The 21,075-nt window shown below is 46.8% G+C and overlaps 1 protein-coding gene across 1 annotated transcript; it reads right to left on the bottom strand.

Moving 5' to 3' along the window:
• Positions 1 to 4,473: 4,473 nt before the first annotated feature.
• CELA1 (chymotrypsin like elastase 1) lies at positions 4,474 to 19,818 on the bottom strand. The gene is made up of 8 exons (XM_060164902.1): positions 19,609 to 19,818; positions 18,840 to 18,922; positions 17,609 to 17,709; positions 16,468 to 16,593; positions 15,572 to 15,708; positions 13,408 to 13,553; positions 5,343 to 5,492; positions 4,474 to 4,600 (listed from the first exon to the last, which is right to left on the bottom strand). The coding sequence occupies exons 1-8, from the start codon at positions 19,646 to 19,648 to the stop codon at positions 4,583 to 4,585; spliced, it is 801 nt and encodes a 266-aa protein (XP_060020885.1). The 5' UTR covers positions 19,649 to 19,818; the 3' UTR covers positions 4,474 to 4,582.
• Positions 19,819 to 21,075: the final 1,257 nt, after the last annotated feature.

Here is a 21,075-nt window from a genome sequence, read left to right as displayed (position 1 = left end):
CCTGCCAGCTCCCCAGGGGCAGCAGGCCCTGGCCCGGAGCCCTGTGGTTTTCTCTGGGCCCCTGAGGAGGAAGCGAGGTTCCCGGCATGCCTCGCATCCGGTCGGGCGGGCGGGCCTCGCGGCGCACACCCCGCCCCGCCGCCGACCCGGGCTCACCCTGGGCTGCCCGAGGCTGCCTGAGGCCCAGGGCGCCCAGCCCTCACGGAGACCCTTGCAAGGCCCACTCGAGGCCCAGCCGGTGGCGCCCCGGGGCCCTCCCCCGAAGCCCATCCGGCTCCCGGGTGCGGCCCGGGGAGGGGCCAATGGGGCACCTGTGGGGCTCAGGCGGGGGCTGGGCCTGCGCCTGTTCCCAGGAGGCGGGAAAGGCGGGCCTGCCCTCAGGCGGTGCTCCAAACCCTCCGGCCCTGAGATAGAGGAACACTAGCCCCGTTGAAGAGTTTGCAAACGTGCGCCAAGACTCAGTGTTCCCCGAGAGCCAAATTAGCTGTAACCGATTAGCGGGAGTGTGTGTGTGTGGGGATAACTGAAACAAGGGGGTAGAAAATACTGTCATTTCCACTCAGCAAGAGGGTTGTATAAGGGACTTCTCTGGTGGCGCAGTGGTTGAGAGTCCGCCTGCCAAAGCAGGGGACACGGGTTCGAGCCCGGGTTTGAGCCCTGGACCGGGAAGATCCCACATGCTGCGGAGCAACTAAACCCGTGCGCCACAACTACTGAGCCTGCTCTCTAGAGCTGGTGAGCCACAACTACTGAGCCCCATGTGCCACAACTACTGAAGCCCGTGCGCCACAGCAAGAGAAGGCACCGCAATGAGAAGCCCATGCACCGCAAGGAAGAGTAGACCCCGCTCAATGCTCTAGAGAAAGCCTGAGCGCAGCAATGAAGACCCAACACAGCCAAAAATAAATAAATAAATAAAAAGAATGTTGTATGGGAAAACGGGTTTGACTTACATGGGTGTGTGTACTGGGTCACCAAGTAAAGTTTCTTACTCCGGGGTGCAGTTTTTAAAGATGGAAACCCTCTACCAGAGAGGAGGTTGGCTCTGTCAACTGAAAAAAAAAAAAAAAAAAAAAGCACAATCTAAAAGTTGAGAATTACGTTTTATTTGGCGGACAAAACCGCGGACTTAAGCGTGGGACACGGTCTCTCAAGTAGCTCTGAGACTGCCGGGAAGAGGTAAGGGAGGAGCCAGGATATATAGGAGTTTTTGCAACAAAGACCAGGTTGTCAGAACATCAAAAGATTATGGTTAATTAAAGAAAACCAGATATCTCACCTTAAGGAATTTGGCACTTTTCTATTTGTGGGAAGATGCAAGAGTGGACTCACTGAAATCACTCCTTTGATATGCACCTCAGCTATCTGGGGCCAGTACGCTGTGTTTTCTCATCCTGAGTCTCCTCAGGGTAAACTGTTGGGGCTGGGGGTGGCTTCAGTGGCTGATGGCTTGATGGTCAGTATCCTGTTTCTATCCTGAGTTCCCTCAGGGCTCACCACTGGGGGAGGGGGTGCTGTAGTGTGATGGCTTGGTGGCTGCAACATCCTTTGTTTACTGATACGGCAGGCAACATTCTTTCACTCACAGCTCTAAACCTAGATCTGGTAGGGGTAGGCTGAGCAAAGGGGACAGAACTCCACATCTGGACCTGAAAGGGAGGAACAACTGAGCTAGAAGTAGAAACAAGGATGCTTAGGAAAGGAGAGGACCTTTATTGAAAAAAGGCTGAGGATGAAGGTATGGAAGCCTGTGCTGGGGGTGGGGAGCAGATTTTTCTAGCTGGAGGAACTAGTACAGTGTACTAGATGGAGAGAGGATATCAATTGTGTAACTTGGGATGGGACTGCTCAGATTATAACAGTTTCTTCTCTAGGTAGTAGGTCTCCAAATGAGTTACTCCCTGGGACTTCCCTGGTGGCACAGTGGTTAAGAATCCCACTGCCAACGCAGGGGACGGGTTCGAGCCCTGATCCGGGAAGATCCCACGTGCCGCGGAGCAACTAAGCCCATACGCCACAACCACTGAGCCCATGCCACAACTACTGAAGCCCACACGCCACAACAAGAGAAGCCACCGCAATGAGAAGCCTGCGCGCCGCAACGAAGAGTAGCCCCTGCTCGCTGCAACTAGAGAAAGCCTGCACGCAGCAACGAAGACCCAAAGCAGCCAAAAATAAATTAATTAATTAATTAAAATAAAACTCAACTTAATTTCTAATGCAGAGAGGACCACATTTAAAAAAAAAAAAAGAAAAGAAAAGAAAAGAAAGTAACTCCCTGACATGTTTGAGGGGATAGCTGGGAATTAGGACTCTGGGTTTGGAGGAGCTGCTCACTCAAGGATTTTATAGTACAAGTAAAATGCCCCGAAAGAAAGGAAGAGGGACAAAATACACTTCCTAAGGACTGGCGAGGGAAGCTGGAGGTCTGAGACAAAATTGGAGGGCCTTCTCTGCTACTGTTTTTCAGGTCATTCTCCCAAAAAGGCATATTGCACTCAGGGTCAACCATGTGACAGGCATTGCTGAGTGTTGGGGAAGCCAAGAATAAATTTTAAAAATGTGATCCCTGGGCTTTCCTGGTGGCGCAGTGGTTGGGAGTCTGCCTGCCAATGCAGGGGTCACGGGTTCGTGCCCTGGTCTGGGAAGATCCCACATGCCGCGGAGCGGCTGGACCCGTGAGCCATGGCCGCTGAGCCTGCGCGTCCGGAGCATGTGCTCTGCAACGGGGGAGGCCACAACAGTGAGAAGCCCGCGTACCGCAAATAAATAAATAAATAAATAAAATGTGATCCCTGACTTCAAGATGCTTAATGTCTGGAAGTTGAGGTAGGTTGTTAATCAGATGTTTATAATGTTATGTGCTTAATTCATTTCTAGAAATGGATACAAAAATTTCAGGTAATAGGTCATTAGGGTTTATTCTGTTATAACGCTAGCTGTGGGGATGGTCTAGAAGAGGCAAAGTGAAGAAAATGGAAGGACTTCACGGCGGGTGGGGAGAAGTGGGGGCAAGTGGGAGGACTGTGGTGCTGTGGGAACACTGAGGAGAGATGGCGATGACAACAGGTGTGTCACTAGCAGAAGGAGGCTGATACCTGGGTCACTGTCAGGAATCCTCAGCAGTGCAGCCCAGCCACTGCTTCCTAAGAAACCGTCTTCAGTGCCAATCCCTTGGGAACTGAAATTGGTCGTCACCAAATCATATAGTATTATTAGAGCAGGAAACATCTTTAGAAGTTAACTAGGTAGGGAAACTGAGTAACAGAAAGGGCTGGTGACTTGCCCAAGGTTACCCAGTTCCTCAGTGGCAGTGAATTGTGAGTTGGGAATAAAGGTGTCCTGTCTAGCCCAGCTTCTTTTGGTGTATACACCGTTCTAGAGGCCTCTGCTGACACAGCAGCCTATAAATTGCAAGACTGGTCTTAGCCAGTTTCTCCTGCTGTAATGTTAACTCTCCCGGTACCTCTTGTCTGGTCCTCAGCGATCACTATGAAAAGCTACTTGTCACCCTCTTAGCCTTCTCCTTTCAGTTCCTTCTTCACTCTATCACAGGCCACTCTAACAGACTGAGCCCTGGCCAGGATAGGACAGAATTATCAGCTTCCCAGTTCTCTGTGGTTTATAGAACCCCGGATCTGTTGCTTATTTTTGTCCAGCCTTGAAGTGCTGACTCATACTTAGTTTGAGACCACATATTATTTTCCCCTCAACCCTTTCCTTTCTTTGTTCCTTATCTTCTTTTCTCCTTTTTTCTATTCTTTCCTCTCTGTCTCCTTTCTAATTTGTCACTTACGTTGTCTGCTGGCATCTGACCTACCACCTAATCCTGTATTCCTATCTTTAGTGTATCCTTGTAGTTGCCATGACTCAGAACCTTGGGGTGAACACTGTTCTAGGCACTGAAGGGAGAAACAAAAGAAGGACAAGCCTACAGTCTACTTGGGAGAGTCAGGGCACATTTCGTCACTCAGGAACATTTTAAAGCCCTCTGTGCCTTTGACTATAGCAAATATGTTTGGGAGGAGGGACAGATGGGCAGATTAATGGATGAGTAGGTCCTAACATAATCCAAAAAGGACAATGTAAGACCACTCTCACTTGGCTTAGTTTGTGAACTGATAGAGATGGCAGCAAATGGAAGAACGAGCCCAGAAATGTGGTGAAATCCAACTCAGGCCCTGTAACTGCATTTCCACTAGAGGGCTTAATTACAAATAAAAAGACACAGGGGGCTTCCCTGATGGCGCAGTGGTTGGGAGTCCGCCTGCTGATGCAGGGGACATGGGTTCGTGCCCCGGTCCGGGAGGATCCCACATGCCGTGGGGCGGCTGGGCCCGTGAGCCATGGCCGCTGAGCCTGCGCGTCCAGAGCCTGTGCTCCGCAATGGGAGAGGCCACAACAGTGAGAGGCCCGCGTACTGCAAAAAAAAAAAAGACACAGGGTAATATATATATTCAATTTTATTTGCATTTCTGCATCTGGCTCAGTAGTCTGTTAGAATGGTTTTTCCTGGATGGCCTCAAGTCCTGCTGTGGATCTAAGAATCATCTTGGGAAGGCCGTTGGACACAAGAAAATGTTCAGTTGTTGGCAGTGACCTGAACGAAAAACCGGTTATATCCAGTCAGTAACTTCTGCCCACCTCCTTTCTTTTCCCTTCAGGGCTCCCAGTTGAGCATGGCCCTGTACTGGGTTTATGGCGGGGGGGGGGGCAGGAAGTAGTTCTCAGCTGTGTCAGGACAATTCAGTGTTATAGGCACATACTCAAGACTCAGTGTCAAGGGCAGACCTTGAACCGGTTGTGAGTCAAGGTTCATGCCACAAGACTCCAGAAAAAGTGTTTGAAGACCGGAGGGTATAGGTGTGAGGCTCTACCACCAGGTCAGTGTAGGTATAGTCTCACCTAACCCTCAAGCATTGTTTAAGGTGGTAAAACCTCTTGGCAAAGGGTAGAGCAAATTCCCATGATGCCCTTAGAAAGAACTGGTGGAGGAGAAGGTTAGTGCCTCTTCCCTCGCCCAGGAGAGGGAAGCCATTTTCCCCTTGGCTTTGACTTTGGACAACACTGATATGTATCTGGTTCAGATCTGCTGTTGCCACCACCCACCCTACCCTAAGCAGTAAACAATACAGTGAAGCATTCTTAGTGGGTATGTGAAGTGGAACTCAGGACGGCAACATTATCGAGCGAAAGTACACTATGGAGGAAGGGAAAGGAGTAAACATTTGAATGCGGTGAGGAAGAGGATGGCTTCCCCTGCTTAACTTTTGCTCCCCAACCCAGCCAGTGCTTGGGTCTCCAGGTAACCCTATTTCAAACCATCATTTAAGAGGACTCACGTTATTTATCCAAGAGATGTAAGCAGAGACCCGAGTGAAGACTGTGGGCTTCCTGGAGACATTACAGCCCAGGCTGGATACGAAGCTGGTCACACCGTGGACAGTGTACTGGCTATTCACCAAGCAATGAAGGGGACCCCCAGAATCACCCTGTGGAGAGGAGAAGCAGTGTCCTAAAACTCCACATCTTTTGATCTTTGGGCCTTTGTTTCTGCTTACACCCACCCACCCCCATCTCTCTTTGTACAATCCTGTACTGTTTAAAAGCTCCAATTAAGATCCCCACTTCCTTCATATCCCCTCAATCAAGATGAACCTCCTCTTCCTTTCTAAACGACCATAGCACTTCTTCCTTTCTTTTGTAGCACTCATGTCATATTCTGCCTTGTGTTTTGGTTTCATAATTTGTTTCTATCTCCCACACTTATCTGTGAGCTTCTTGAGACAGGAACTGCATCTTACTGATATTTTCCTCTCCACGATGCTAGCATAGAACTTTTTTTTTTTTTTTTTTTTTTTTTAGCATAGAACTTTGAACATCTCAGGCTCAATAGCTGTTACTGACTTAAATTGAACCTGGGGTGAGAGGAGTAAGTTGTTCTAATGATTTATTTATCCCCAGCATTCAGACCAATGGGTCTAATTAGACTTAGCCTTTAGACACAGGGTAGGTAGTCAAAACATGTTAAATTAAACTGGCGTAAAGAGAAGAGAAAGTGATGTATTGGGTAGTGGTTACGTGCTCGGGCTTAGAATCAGACAAACCGGAGTTTACAGACTTTGACCTTGACACTCGTTTCCTTACTCAGTTCCCAGAATGTCAGTTCTGTGATTCCAGACATAAAATTGGAAGATATTTCTTTGGAGAATCTGACCAGCACAAGAGGGAAGATCTAAAGATACTAACATTGGAAGTCCCCCAATGAAATGGCCTAGCCAGATCCCCTGACAAAGCAGTTCACTATAGATGAACACCACCTAAGGCTCAGAGCTACCTATCAGCTCTTCACTGTCCGACTCTGAAATAAGAGCATATGGTCAAGGATGACCAAACATCTGAAGAAAGCCTCAATTATAAAGATCAAGGGGCTTCCCTGGTGGCGCAGTGGTTAAGGATCGCCTGCCAATGCAGGGGACACATGTTCAAGCCCTGGTCCAGGAAGATCCCACATGCCGCAGTGCAACTAAGCCCGTGTGCCACAACTACTCAGCCTGCGCTCTAGAGCCCCGTGAGCCACAACTACCGAAGCCCGCACGCCTAGAGCCCGTGCTCCGCAGTAAAAGAAGCCACTGCAATGAGTAGCCCGCGCACCGCAACAAAGAGTAGCCCCCGCTCACGGCAACTAGAGAAAGCCCGCGCGCAGCAACAAAGACCCAATGCAGGCAAAAATAAAATAAATTTAAAAATAAATAAATTAAAAGAATTAAAACCTCCTTATTAAAATAAATAAATAAATAAAGATCAAAACAAAGAGAAAGAAATAAAAAATGAAGGCAACCAAGATTATGCAGGGAGAAGAATATAAACAACAAAACTATGATTAATATTGCAACCATGATACAAGAACAGCAAGCTATTAGAGCATTCAGAAAACAAAAAGAGCCTTTGGAAATTATGACAGTAGAAATGAAAGACTGGGTTAGGAGATAAAGTGGACAAAATATAGAGAGAAAATATGAAAATAAGAGGACCAATTTAGGAGGTAGATGTGTGAATAATGGAAATTCTAGAAAGAGAAAATAAAAATGGAGGGGAGGAAATGATCAATAAATAAACATTTTCAGAAGCAAAGATCTGGAGTTTCCAGAATGAAGAAACCCACTAAATGTCCCTCAAAATGAATGCAGATAGACCCATACCAAGATACAGAACAAGAGAAGATAAAATAGGTCACTTATAAATTAGTGGAGAGTTTGGGACTGAACTGGTGATAAATTGAGTATACATTATGCAAATTTAAAAAGACAATTATCAACCCCAGGGAAAACAAAATTATGCAGGGAATAGCATTTTACATAATCATAATAAATACTAAATGTTAATTTAACCAAAATTATTTGGGGAGGTTGTGGGTGCAGATAGAAAAGTTCATGCTGGGGGCAAGTATATATGTGTAAAAGGAAGAGAGGTTGCACACCTTGCATAATGCCTGAGCTGAAAAATTAAGTGGCAATATAAGTATATGCTTTTAGAGAGGTGGAAGTAGACACTGAAAGAAATCAGCTGAAGAGTTGACAGTGGTCCCCTCTAGGGAGGGAGAGCTTGAGGTGGTGGAAGGAACACTATGACTGTTCTTTCCCACTATTAGGCCTCATCGTTTTACTGGCCACCTTAAGCAGTTTAATACACATAGCTTCAATAAAAATTAAAACTTAAAAAAAGAAGAACTAGGGAAAGAGACCAAAAGTTCAAATTGCGGATAACTCTTTTAAAAAGGAAATAGCTGTACCCCATCCCAACTATGTTTAGGAAAAGAAGATGCTTCCTTTAGACTATTGTACTCAATGCAAAACAAAACAGTTTAAATATCTTCCACTCAAATTCTAATAGGGGTTTGACAGTATTTCTAAGCTAGAGGAATGGAAGGTAATTGAATTGTATATCATACGATTTCCTTATGCTAATTGACCTGAAAAGAAACAAAGACTGTAGCGATGGGGGGTGTGGCTGAGGATATCAGGGCAGAAGGAAGAGCTGGGAAAGAGCTCGGTGCGAGACGGTGGATTGAGGTGAGAGGGGCTTAGTGAATCCACTCTGAGGAAAAGGGCTGGGACCCAGAAATCTGAAAGCCCAGAAAACAAAGACACAATATTTGGGAAATTCCAGTGGGAAGAGACCTGGTGACACAATCGCTTCAGAGAATTGCCTATCTGGAGTGGCAGCAAGAAGAAAAGTACTCTTGTTTTTCAGAGTTCAAGGCCTTGAGAGAGAACAAAGTGAATTAAACTCAGAAAGGTTAAACCTTAAGAGGTTATAGGTGAAGGTGGCTGGTGAGGACCTGTAAGAGCTTGACTTATGTGTTCATCTTTTTTTTTTTTTCCCAACTTGCAGGTAGGGTTCCCAGGATATAGGACTTCTAAGTTTTGACACTGGTGTGGACAAAAAAATGTTGCCTGCCATGTCAGTAAACAAAGAATTTTGCCTTCCATTCTGGGAAACAAGGAATGTTGCCTGTCATCAAGCCACCAGCCACTGCAGCCACCTTCCATATCCTGAGGGGATTTCAGGATGGAGAAAAATGATACTGGCCCTAGATAGTTACAATGCATATCAAAGGAATGATTTCTGTAAGCCCAGACTCTTGCATCTTCCCAAACACAGAAAAACACTAAAATCATTCACTTGAAATGTCTGTTTCTTGTTATTAGCAGTAATCTTTGATGGTTGTCTCCATGTTTTTTTTTCAGCAAAAACTCTAATATATCCTGGCTCCTTCCCTTACCTCTTTGGAACAGTTGCTCAGAGCTGTCTGAGAGGCTGTCTCCCGGGCTATAGTCCTTAGTAAGATCACTGAATAAAACATAACTCTCAACTTTTAGGCTGTGCGGTTTTGTTTTGTTTTCAGTTGACACTGGGGAAGTCCTGGGAAAATTGGGATGAGTTGCTCACCTTACTTCCGTAGTTCTAAATGCTTACAAAAAAAAAAACCCTTTAGGGACTTCCCTGGCGGTCCAGTGGTTGGGACTTAGCCTTCCAGTGCGGGGGGCGGGGGTGTGGGTTCGATCCCTGGTTGGGGAGCCAGGACCTCACATGCCCTGCGGCCAAAGGGCCAAAACATAAAACAAAAGCAATATTGTAGCAAACTCAGTGACAACTTTAAAAATGGTCCACATCAAAAAAAAAAAAAAATCTTTAAAACAAACACACAAAAAACCCTTTAATCTTTGATTCTACTATTTCAGCCAGCCTACCAGCCTCCTTCTCCACCTAGCTTGGAGCTTGCATTTGATCTGCAATCTTGTCTTTATGTCCCAATAATGCATGAAAACCCAGCCCTGGATTAATCCATTCCCTACAACTAGATCTTTGAATGGAGTGAATCATATATCCATTATTGATTATTGCATGGTCTCCAACCTCAGCCTATATCAGTAACATCATGGAGGCCAGTCTTTCTAAACCCATTCACCTTAATCAGTCCAGACACAAACAACCCTTGTCCCTTCATTTTCAGCATTTAATCTGACTCCTAGTTCATGAGTAAATAGAAGGAAGATTGCAGAACACCTGCCAACTTCCAGCTACCCAGCCTGCACTCTCTTTCATGTCCATGCACATTTTTGTGTCCCTCTTCTGTTCAAGGCCAGCTCCACCTGTGCTCTTGGTTCATCTCTTCCTTCTCCTCAGGGATCTTGTGTCATCCATTTTTTCCCTCTCTCCAACTCTACAGGATCCTTTCCTCTCTGCCCAGAAACATACTTAATTTTCTTCCCTCTTAAAAGATCCACCCCCTCCATGACTGTCATCCTCCTTAAAGCTACCAGACTTGTAAAATTCCTCACTTTCATCCAAGATTCTTGAAAGAGTATTCTACGTTCTTTGCTATGTTTCTTTCTTTCTTTCTTTTAAATTGGAGTAAAATTGCTTTACAATGATGAGTTAGTTTCTGCTGTACAACGAAGTGAATCAGCTATATATCCCTCCCTCTTGGACCTCCCCGCCCCCCATCCCACCCATCTAGGTCATCACAGAGCACTGGGTTGAGCTCCCTGTGCCATAGAGCAGGTTCCCACTAGCTATCTATTTTACACATGGTAGTGCATTTATGTCAAACCTAATCTACCAATTCATCCCCCCCGCCCCTTCCCTGCCCCCTGCCCCATGTCCACACATCTGCGTCTCTATTCCTCCTCTGCAAATAGGTTCATCTGTACCATTTTTCTAGATTCCACATATATGTGTTAATATACGATATTTGTTTTTCTCTTTCTGACTTACTTCACCCTGTATGACAGACTCTAGGTCCATCCACATCTCTACAAATGACCCAGTGTTGCCTCTTCATTCCTTACCCTTCAATCAAGCTTCTGCCCTCACCACTCCACTGAAACTGCTCTAGCTGTAGTTACCAGTGACGCGCCAACTGTGGAAGTAGCCACTTTCAGTTATCCGCCGTGGCTCCTGGCTGCAAGGTATATACGATGTGATGATCTATCAGTATTTCCTGAGATTTTGTGAAACCTTTATTTACTATGCTTTCCTCTTATCTCTTTTTTAGATCCTTACGGGTCCTTTGTCCTCCAACTATCTCTGAAGCACTCAAATATTTATGTTATCACAGTTCTTCCCCCCAGCTCACTTTTTTTTTTTTTCCTCATTCTACCACTTTTCCCTGGGGGAGGTGGGGATGGGGGGTGGGGGACTTTGAGGGATCTCATTTCCCGTTAAGCTTATCTCTAACCTAGCTTTCTCCTTCAGGCTCCACTCTCTTTATATATAGTTTCTTACCAGTTAACTATAACTGAATGTCCCACTGGGATCTCAGACTCAACTTGTCAGACTCAACCTTCCCTCCAAAATCCTATAAATATTGTCTCATAGAGGCAACAAACACCTCCCCCAAATCACTTAAATCAGATGCCTGGAAGTCATTCTTGATCCTCCTTCCTCCTCTCCACTGCCCTAATTCGGGCCCTCAGATTTCTTGCCTAGATAATTGCAAGAGTCTCCTAAGCAGTCTCCCTGCTAATTTTGCTCTCTTCAAAAACACGCTTAGGGTTTCCCTGGTGGCCCGGTGGTTGGGGGTCCGCCTGCCGATGCAGGGGACACGGGTTCGTGCCCCGGTCCGGGAAGATCCCACATGCCACGGAGTGGCTGGGTCCGTGAGCCATGGCCGCCGAGCCTGCGCATCCGGAGCCTGTGCTCCACAACGGGAGAGTCCGCAACAGTGAGAGGCGCGCGTACCGCAAAAAAAAAAAAAAAAAAAAAAAAAAAAAAAAAAAAAAAAACCATGCTTACCTTGTCATCAGAGAGTGCTTCTAAAAGGCAAATCTGATCATGCTGTTCTCCGGTTTAGAACTCTTCAGTGGTTTCCCAGTGCCTAAGATAAAGGTTCATGTCCCCAAGCATGACATTTGAAGGCCTAAGTTGTGTGGCTCCTACCTGTCTCCAGTGTCATCTCCTGACATTCCCTAGTATGGTAATAGTTTATGTTCTAGCCCAGAGGTCAGCAAACTTTTTCTGTAAAGAGCCAAAGAGTAAATATCTCAGGCTTTGCAGGCCAGTCTCTCTTGCAACTGTTCAACTCCGTGAAAGCAGCCATAAACAATACGTAATGAAGAAGTAAGGCCGTATTCCAATAAAAGTTTTTTTTAACGAACACTGAAATTTTATATTTTTCATGTGCCATGACATATTATGCCTTTCTTAATTTGTTCCCAACCATTAAAAAATGTGAAAAACATTCTTAGCTCATGGACCACGTAAAAACAGGCAGCAAGCTGGGCTTGGAGGCTGTGGGCCCTGACCTCTGCTCTAACGGTAGGGAATGCCCTATAATTCTCCATGTGTTCTAGGTTCTTGGGCCATGCCTTTCTTCATGTTCCCTCTCTCTGAATATCTTTTCCTCTTTTTTTGCCTGGCTTTCTCCTATTTAAGCTTTATGACTCAGTACAGACTCTAGTTTCTCAGGGAAGGCAAGTCTTTTCCGACACCAACAGGCGGAGATAAGTACTTATCTTTTGAACTCCCATATCACCCTATGCACATTTTTGTTATAACACTTAACCACATTGTATTACAATGTTCTGTTCTATGTCTGCTCTTCCCATTCTTCCACTAGACACTGTGTTTATATTTATCTTTGTATCTTTCATAGAAAGATGAATCAAACACAGTGCCTAGTATTTAGCAGATGATCAAGAATATTTGTTGAACTGCATCAAGAAATCTGCAAACTTATGGTCACCAGAGGATAAGGGTGGGGGAGGGATAAATTGGGAGATTGGGATTGACATATACACACTACTATATATAAAATAGATAACTAATAAGAACTTGCTGTATAGCACAGGGAACTCTACTCAGTACCCTGTAATGGCTTATATGGGAAAAGAATCTAAAAAAAAAAAAAAAGGAGTGGATAAATGTATATGGATAACTGATTCACTTTGCTGTACACCTGAAACTAACACATTGTAAATCAACTATACGCCAATAAAAATTAAAAAAAAAAAAAGAAATCTGTAAGATGGTGCATTGGTGATTGATCTTGTCTAAATAGAAGATGATTTATATATATACTATTATAAAACTATTTTGTGCACTTTCCCCTACCATATTCACCTGTATACATTCTGCTATCAATAATATTGGGTCAAAAGGGTGGTGGTGGAGGAGCTATAAGAAAAATTGGGGTTGATGGGAGAGGAGCTAACTTATACACAGTTACAACCACCACTCCAGGCCTAGCCCCATGGCAGCCATTAAAAATCTAGGGCACAGGGGCTTCCCTGGTGGCGCAGTGGTTAACAATCTGCCTGCCAATGCAGGGGACACAGGTTCGAGCCCTGGTCCGGGAAGATCCCACATGCCGCAGAGCAACTAAGCCCGTGAGCCACAACTACTGAGCCTGCGCTCTAGAGCCCGCGAGCCACAACTACTGAAGCCCGCACGCCTAGAGCCTGTGTTCGGCAACAAGAGAAGCCCATGCACTACAAGAAGAGTAGCCTCCACTCGCTGCAACTAGAGAAAGCCCACACATAGCAACAAAGACCCAACGCAGCCAAAAAAAAAAAAAAATTATTAAAAAAAAAATCTAGGGCACAAATAACTTCTAAAGAACACTCACATATACCAACACACAAATGTTGGGCCACATACAAACTTTTGAGGTGGGGGAGGGTAATAGGCAAGATGAATTTTAAGGTTCCTTTAAACTTGGAGATTCTGTGAATATAGACCTAGTAGCACAGAATCATTCTCCTTCAGATGCTAGAATACAAAGGTTAGTCTGTACACAGGAGTGGGAGTAGGTGTGAAGTAGGTGAGTAAAAGCTGGGGGATGGGAAACAGAGAGGGGAGGGGCCTGGGGTGAGACTTCTGACACTTCCCGCCTGTGTTCACCTGGCATCCAGAGTGAACTCCGTCTCCTCCAGCGCACACCATGGTATTCTTCACGGTGGAGCCCCAGTAAGAGGAGCTGGAGCAGGTGGCGTAGTCCACGGTGGGCAGGTAAGCCTGCTGCAGGGTCTGGGCCAGCTGCCCATTGGCTGAACAGGACACACAGCATTGGAGGTCAGCCCCAGCTGCTATGCAGGGAAAAAAAAACCTTCCACACCCGGCTAAACCTTGCCAAGCTCTGATGAAAGCTGAGGTCAGGGCAAGTTCCTTTTCTCTGCCCATTGCATGTCATAGATCCTCCTTTTGTCTCTCTTTATATAAAAGCTACAGGCACCTTCCTTTAAGGAGTCATCCTTGACTACTGTTCCCAGGTTCCAAACCACTAATTCTATGCCTGCTTTTTTTTTTTTTTTAATCTCATGGATACCTTAATTAAGTAACTAGAATGGTCTTATTTGTTAATCACTTATCTGTCCTGCTTCCTCCTTACACTGTAAATCCTGTGAAGCAGAACTGGGACTATGCACCCTTGTTTCCATTTCTTAAGAGCTTTCCTTTATCTGCAGTTTTTTTTTTTTTTTTTTTTTTTTTTTGCGTACGGGCCTCTCACTGTTGTGGCCTCTCCCGTTGCGGAGCACAGGCTCCGGACGCGCAGGCTCAGCAGCCATGGCTCACGGGCCCAGCCGCTCCGCGGCATGTGGGATCTTCCCAGACCGGGACACAAACCTGTGTCCCCTGCATCGGCAGGCGGACTCTCACCCACTGCGCCACCAGGGAAGCCCTATCTGCATTTTTTGACTTTTCAAAGGCTTTGCACATGAATTATTCTTTGGATACTTACAACAATCCTTTCATGTTATACATAGATCAGGAAACTGAACTACAATGACATTGAGTGAACTGGGAGCAGAGCTGGATTACAAGCATGTGTCTCTCTCAGCCCCAGGTTTCCCCAGTAGACTGGCTGCTCCCAGCAAGGCCTTGCCTCCCCTCCAGAGCTCAGATCCTGTCTGATGGCTGACAGCCTTCTGTGCCAGGCCTGCTGTCTCTACCCTTGTTAACTATCTCTGCTCATAGCCTCTCCCACCTTTCCATGTCATCTAATGACTTTTCCTTCCAGAAATCTTCCCATGATTGACCAGAAGAAGCTGAGGCCTCCTCTGCCTCGACTCCTCTGGACCTGCAGCCACCCCTGGCTCATTCACTCCAGCCCACAGCCTATAGACTGTCTATGAAGCCAGCGTGATGGTGTCGTGACCACCAAGGCGGAAGCCAGGATACCTGCCTTCTGGCCCCAGCTAACTAGTTACTAACTAGTCATGCGATTTTTTTTTTTTTAATATTTATTTATTTGGCTTCCCTGGTGGCGCAGTGGCTGAGAGTCCGCCTGCCGATGCAGGGGACACGGGTTCGTGCCCCGGTCCGGGAAGATCCCACATGCCGCAGAGCGGCTGGGCCCGTGAGCCATGGCCGCTGAGCCTGCGCGTCCGGAGCCTGTGCTACGCAACGGGAGAGGCCACAACAGTGAGAAGCCCGCGTACCAGAAAAAAAAAAAAAAAATTTATTTGGCTGTGCTGGGTCTCACTTGCAGCACATGGGATCTTTGTTGCCATGTGAGAGATCTTCTTTGCGGCATGAGGCATCTTTTAGTTACAGCATGCAGTATCCTTTAGTTGCGGCATGCGTCATCTTTTAGTTGCAGCATACAGGCTCTTAGTTGTGCCATGCCCGATCTATGTTCCCTGACTAGGGATCGAACCTGGTCCCCTGCAATGGGAGCGCAGAGTCTTAACCGCTGGACCACCAGGGAATTCCCTGGTCATGTGATGTTGAACAAGGTCTTTAATTTCTTTTTTTTTTTTTTTAAGGTCTTTAATTTCTTTGGGCCTCAGTTTCCTTATGTATAAAATGAGAGGCTGGTAACAAAATACTCTCTGAGGTAAGGTGTCTATCTTTTTTTTTTTTTTTTTTTTGGTTATAAGAATCTGAGAATTTCTGACTTGACTATTCCATGGCTTGTTCTTAGCTTGATTTCATGAACCAGTTATTTTATCTCTGGTTCCTGGTCTTTGGCTCTGAACACCTAGGACCACAGAAAAAGTGCCCCAGAAGCTCAGCTACCTAATCAAGATCCATGTGGTGGATGGTGCCAATGTAGGCGACTTACTCATGGTCCTGCCCCAACCTGTGATGTAGCAGGGGCTGTTGTTAGCCAGGATGGTTCCCTCCTTTGGCAGAACACCCAGCTGGACATAGCTGTTGAGGGTAACGTTCCGGGCCAGGCGCAGCAGGGCGATGTCATAACTGCGGGAGGAAAGGAGACCGCTCGCTTGCAGGACCAGGCCTTCCTTTAAGTCAGCATAGGGACAAGCCCTCCCTAAACCTTGTGTGTCCATGGAATTGGAAACCAATGACTTCGAAGAAGGAGGGGACTGACTCGCCAAGACTCAAATTCGAGGAACTACGCATTTGGATTGTAGGATATTCTACGTTTAACAGCGGCCCCTGCTGGTGACGTCTCAGCATTGTCGCCTAGCTCTGGTCTGCAACCCAGGGGGGAGTGGAGCTCGCTTCTTTCGTTGTGAATGGGGACTCGGAAAGGAGCAGAGTGCTTTGATCTTCGTAGCAGAGAAGAGTTCTCAGAGGAGAAAGATGTCAAATGCTCTGCAGAAATATCCGAATTACTTGAACCCACGCTATAGAATTGGCTACCATCTTAACTACTTCCTTTCCAAAAGTTTACAGCTCAGTCTTGCAGGACTTTTCTCATTGTGAGATTCATTTTAAGAAATCTACTTCTGCTGATGGAGTCTATTCCATAAAATGAATAATAACTAACAATAGAAACAGGAACATTAAACTCTGCAGAGGAGATTCAGGGGATCCAATCATGCAAACCAGCGTAGATCAAACAAATCCCCAAAGATCTTCAAACATTCTCAAGTCCTCCAACATCTTAATTCTCAGACTCCTCCTGGATAAATGTGAAGGAAGCCAAGACCCCATGGCTGGCCAGTCAGCCCTCCACCTCCCAGCCCCAGGCTAGCCCCGCCTTGCCCCTACCCTGCAGCCACATTATTGCTGTTCCAGTGGGGATGCACCTCGATCCTCTGCACTCTCACGTACTGCTCGGTGCCATCGTTCTGGCTCACGTTGTGGTCTCCAACCACCACACGGAAGCTCATTTGTCTGGAGGGAGAGAGGGAAACCCTGAGTGATCCTTCTTTTTCCCCTCTTAGAGAAAAGTTGGGAAGCCATCTTACATCTCATCTTTAGGACAGGAATCCATCTTATCTGGCCCAGGCAGTGGAAGGATGGAAGACCCTGGAAGATGAGGAAGTAACCAACCCTCCCATCCCCAATTTGCTAACCTGTGGAAGTGACAAAAACTACCATCAACTTCATGTTCCCAATTTACTAAGCTAAACATCAGAGGCTGAATATCTCATAACTTGGGAGAGGTGGGCTGAGCATAAATGAAATAATGGCTCTCAGCCCATAGAGGGATTTCGAAGGACATATAAACTTCTAGACCAGTAGTTCTTTTGTTTTTAATATTTTTTTGTCCACACCACATGGCATGCGGGATCTTAGTACCCCCCGGCCAGGGATTGAACCCGTGCCCCCTGCATTGGAAGCATGGAGCCTTAACCACTGGAAGTCCTAGACCAGTAGTTCTTAAAGCATGGTCCCTGTACCAGCAGCATCAATATAACCTGGAAACTTGTTAGAAATGCAGATTATCAGGCCTCAACCTGGACCTTCCTATCAGAAACTCTACTGGGCTGGGCCCAGCAATCTGTGCCCTGCAGGTGATTCTGATCCACGCTCAAATTTAAGAACCACTGCTCACGATAAACATGAAAAAATGGTTACCAGTCAGGCGTTGACTAGGCATTTAAATATTTACCTACCTAATTCTCACAATAATTCTACAAAGTAGGTAGAGATAAGGGAGGGAGAGCTTGGAGAGCTAAGTAAGCCATCCAAGTTCACATAGCTAGAAGAAGCTGGGACAGGAGGTGAACCTGAGTTTGCCTGACATTATAGTTTGTACTTTCCATTATATCCTACTACCTCCCCGCAGGCCCCCCAACACCTCCTTAAAGTCTTGCCCTGAGCGGTCAAACATACATATTCCTCCAGAAGGACCAGACTCTTCCCCTCCCAGGGGCTCAGAAAAGCTGGTCTTTGTTTTTCTCACTTGTCCACACAGTGAGCAGCTGTCATCACCCAGTTCCGTCTGATGAGGGTCCCTCCACAGATGTGAAACCAGGAACCTCCAGACTGGTACTGGAGGGAAATCTAGATGGGGAGAGAAGAAAAGAGGGATAGGTTGGTGATTCTTGAAAGGCATTGACCCCAGCCATGTGTTACCTCCTTAAACTCCTGCCGTACCTCAGAACATTCTCCAACTTTCTGGGCTAGAGATGGCGAATTGTTTTCATTTGACCTTTTGTTATTGAGGCTACCTAGAGTAGTGGTGAGAAGGGGCGTGTAGATGCCCCTGGGACCAGCAGAAAAGAGTGTTCCGTCATTTAGTGATGTTTGCTGTGTACATGGAAGGGGGAGTAAAGACATACACACACAGTGCATTCAGCCTCGTTACCCTATATTATTGCAAAGGGCCAGGAACCCAGGTCCTTCTACCTCCATTCCCTCTTGGGAAGGAAATGTAGCCATGGAATTGCTCCATCACCTAAGCCACAAACTTAGGTCCCCAGAACTCCCCTCCGAAGTTTTGAAGATACACCCTGTCCCCTCACCCCAGCAGATACTTAGAAACACCACCGGAGTATTCATTTTTATCAGTTCACGCCTCCTCCTTCATTGCCTCATATCACACAATAGCTCTACCCCTGAAAATTGGGGCACAAACTTCTGTAAATTGAATTTAATTCTAATCGCAGTGATTCCTCTCAAAGTATGGCTATTCACCAGTGAATTTGCCAGTTTTACACTTGTAGGATTGCTTAAATCACAGCCTAGCTGCCCTATTTTGAAAGTGGAAACTCTTTAAATAGCCAGACGAGCAACGTGCTCCATTTGGGGGCAGAGGTGTGTTTGCATGTGCGACACGAATTGCGTGGAGTGGGGTGTGTGTGTGTGTGTGTGTGTGTGTGTGTGTGTGAAGGTGTGTAGAGTCTGAGGTGTGGGTCTGGCACACAGTCTTGCTAGTGTGGCACCAGAGGTATTGCTGGGAGTGTAAATGTGGTTTGTGTTTGGGTGTGTGCCTGGGAGAGTGAGTGTGGTTGGTGTTTTGCACTTAGAAAAAAATTCCTAAGCCTCGTCCCATTCATCTTTTAAAGCTAGAATCCAGGCGGCTGGAGAGCTTCCTGTTGATAAGGATATACACAAACATACGTCATATTGCATATCAGGACACGGGCAACTCTTATTTCGTTGGCAGTCTGGGGCTGTGAAGGAACACCCACCTGAGAGGGCCAAGAATGCCTCCGGGCCTCAGTCCCTCCAACTACCCGGGCGTTGGTTTCTGGAAAGTCCTGGGCACTATGTCCTTTGTGGGGCAGAAGAAAAGTGAGTGATGACTAAGCATGGGGTCAGCTCAGGGTGGGAGGGCGGGTGGCAGTTGTGCTTTGTCTGCAAACTCACAGTTCCTCCCTAGCAAATGAGGGGCCCGGCTGTGAGTTCTCTGAGCCCCTTTTGAAAGCAGATAAGTCTAAGTGCCTTCTGCTTTTCTGCTTCCCCTACATGTCCCCAGAACTTTGGCATGTTACAAGGACCCATCTCACATTGCCGTGCCAGGCCCCAGAGGTTCCTCATGGTCTCAGCCTTGCTTAGGGTCACCCTTGGCCTGAGGTGACTCCCCGCTCCCTACCCTCCACCCCTGACCCCCCCTCCCCCTCCCACACACAGTGCTTTGGCGGGATTCTCCAGGGGGCAGGGACAGCAGTGCACATGCCACCAGATTCCCGCTGAGGACGTCTTCCTGTCAGTGGGGTTGGTGGGGGAGCCCAGGGCTCTGGAAGAGGCTTCTCTCTGCTTCATGGCTCAGGGGACTTTCAAGCAGAGGCCCCCGACCTTTTCTATCATGGGCTCCAGGAGAATAAAGTTTTCGCTAGACTCACAGGCAGGGTCTCCTTCCCATCCTGGGATAGAGAGCAGACCTGGGCTTAAGGAAAGCTTTCCACCCTCCTGCTCGATCTCCCTCCCTACAGAACTCCAGCCAGATGACCCACTTACCGTGAAGGACCAGCGTGGTGAACACCAGCAAGCGCAGCATGTTGCCAGCAAGTAGACCACTGCCCCCTTGCCACGAGCCAAGCCCTCTTTAATCTCCGCTTATCAGCAGCTTTGCTGACCTTCCTGTCAACTGGCAGGGCCAGTTGGAAGGCAGGGAAAATCACAGGTGATAATGGAAACACAAATGAAAAGGTTTCTTTTTAAGTAAAAGAATTTGTCTATGAACAAAGACAGAACAAGGTCAGGGCTGAATTAATCATCTCTTTCAGCTGAAAAGCATCCAACTAAGTCTTTTTCAGCAATAAGATGGAACAGCACAGCGAGATCAGCTCGGTGCTTTGTGACCGCCTGGAGGGGTGGGATAGGGAGGGTGGGAGGGAAGGAGACGCAAGAGGGAAGAGATATGGGAACATATGTATATGTATAACTGATTCACTTTGTTATACAGCAGAAACTAACACACCATTGTAAAGCAATTATACTCCAATAAAGATGTTAAAAAATATATATATAAAAAAAAGAAATTAGATGGAGAGCCAGGACTGGCATTTCCCTTGGGATGCTCCGCTTGCTGGTAGCCTGCCACCGTCTCACTGCCCTCGGGGGCACTGTCAGTGCAGAGACCTACCCTGTGCACCAGGGGCTGGAGGCATGGGGGGCTGGAGGAGAGAAGTGTGCAAGGAGACCAAGAAGAAAGAGGAGACAGCAAAGAGGGAAACGGCACGCGCCCCCAGGACGCAGACAGTGGTGTAGGTGCAAGGAGACAAAAGCAGCGTAGCTGCAGTGGAGAGAATTCTGATGGAAGAAACCGTGTACCACGGGTTGGGACTTGAACCCACGCGGCTGGGCCTCGAACCCGGCCAAAACCCACAGTCTGCCAACTGAGATCACACACCTGGTTTCAGGACTTAATGAAGCTCAGGTTCTTGATGTCTTATTGCAGAAAGGATTCAGTGAGAGATAAAGTGATAGGTAAGAAGTGGATTTATTTAGAGAGAAACACACTCCACAGACAGAGCGTGGGCCTTCTCAGAAGGCGAGAAAGGCCCCAGAGTATGGGGTTGTCAGTTTTTATAGGAGTGGGTAATTTCATAGGCTAATGAGTAGGAGGAGTATTCCAACTATTTTAGGAAGGGGCGGGGATTTCCAGGAATTGGGCCACCGCCCACTTTTTGATCCTTAAGGTTGGTCTTGGAACTGTCATGGCACCTGTGGTGTGTCATTTAGCTTGATGTGTTACAATGAACGTATCCTGAGGCTCGAGGTCTAGTGGAAGTCGACTTGTCTGCCGTCTTGGACCCATTTGGTTCTAATAAGTTTATGTCGTGTCCTCTGGGCTATGTCATTCTTTCAAAGGTTGTGCTCTGCCCCCTTCCCTCTTGCTTCACTAGGAAACAGGTTTGGGGAGACTCATCTGGAGAGCAGATAGAAGAGAGCTCCCAGAGAAGGAGAGTGTCGGTGAGAAGA

Source organism: Lagenorhynchus albirostris, chromosome 11 (genome assembly GCF_949774975.1).
Source record: "Lagenorhynchus albirostris chromosome 11, mLagAlb1.1, whole genome shotgun sequence".
In the NCBI taxonomy this organism is placed as follows: Eukaryota; Metazoa; Chordata; class Mammalia; order Artiodactyla; family Delphinidae; genus Lagenorhynchus; species Lagenorhynchus albirostris.
Note: the sequence above shows the minus strand (reverse complement) of the source record. Positions and strands in the feature narration are given on the sequence as shown.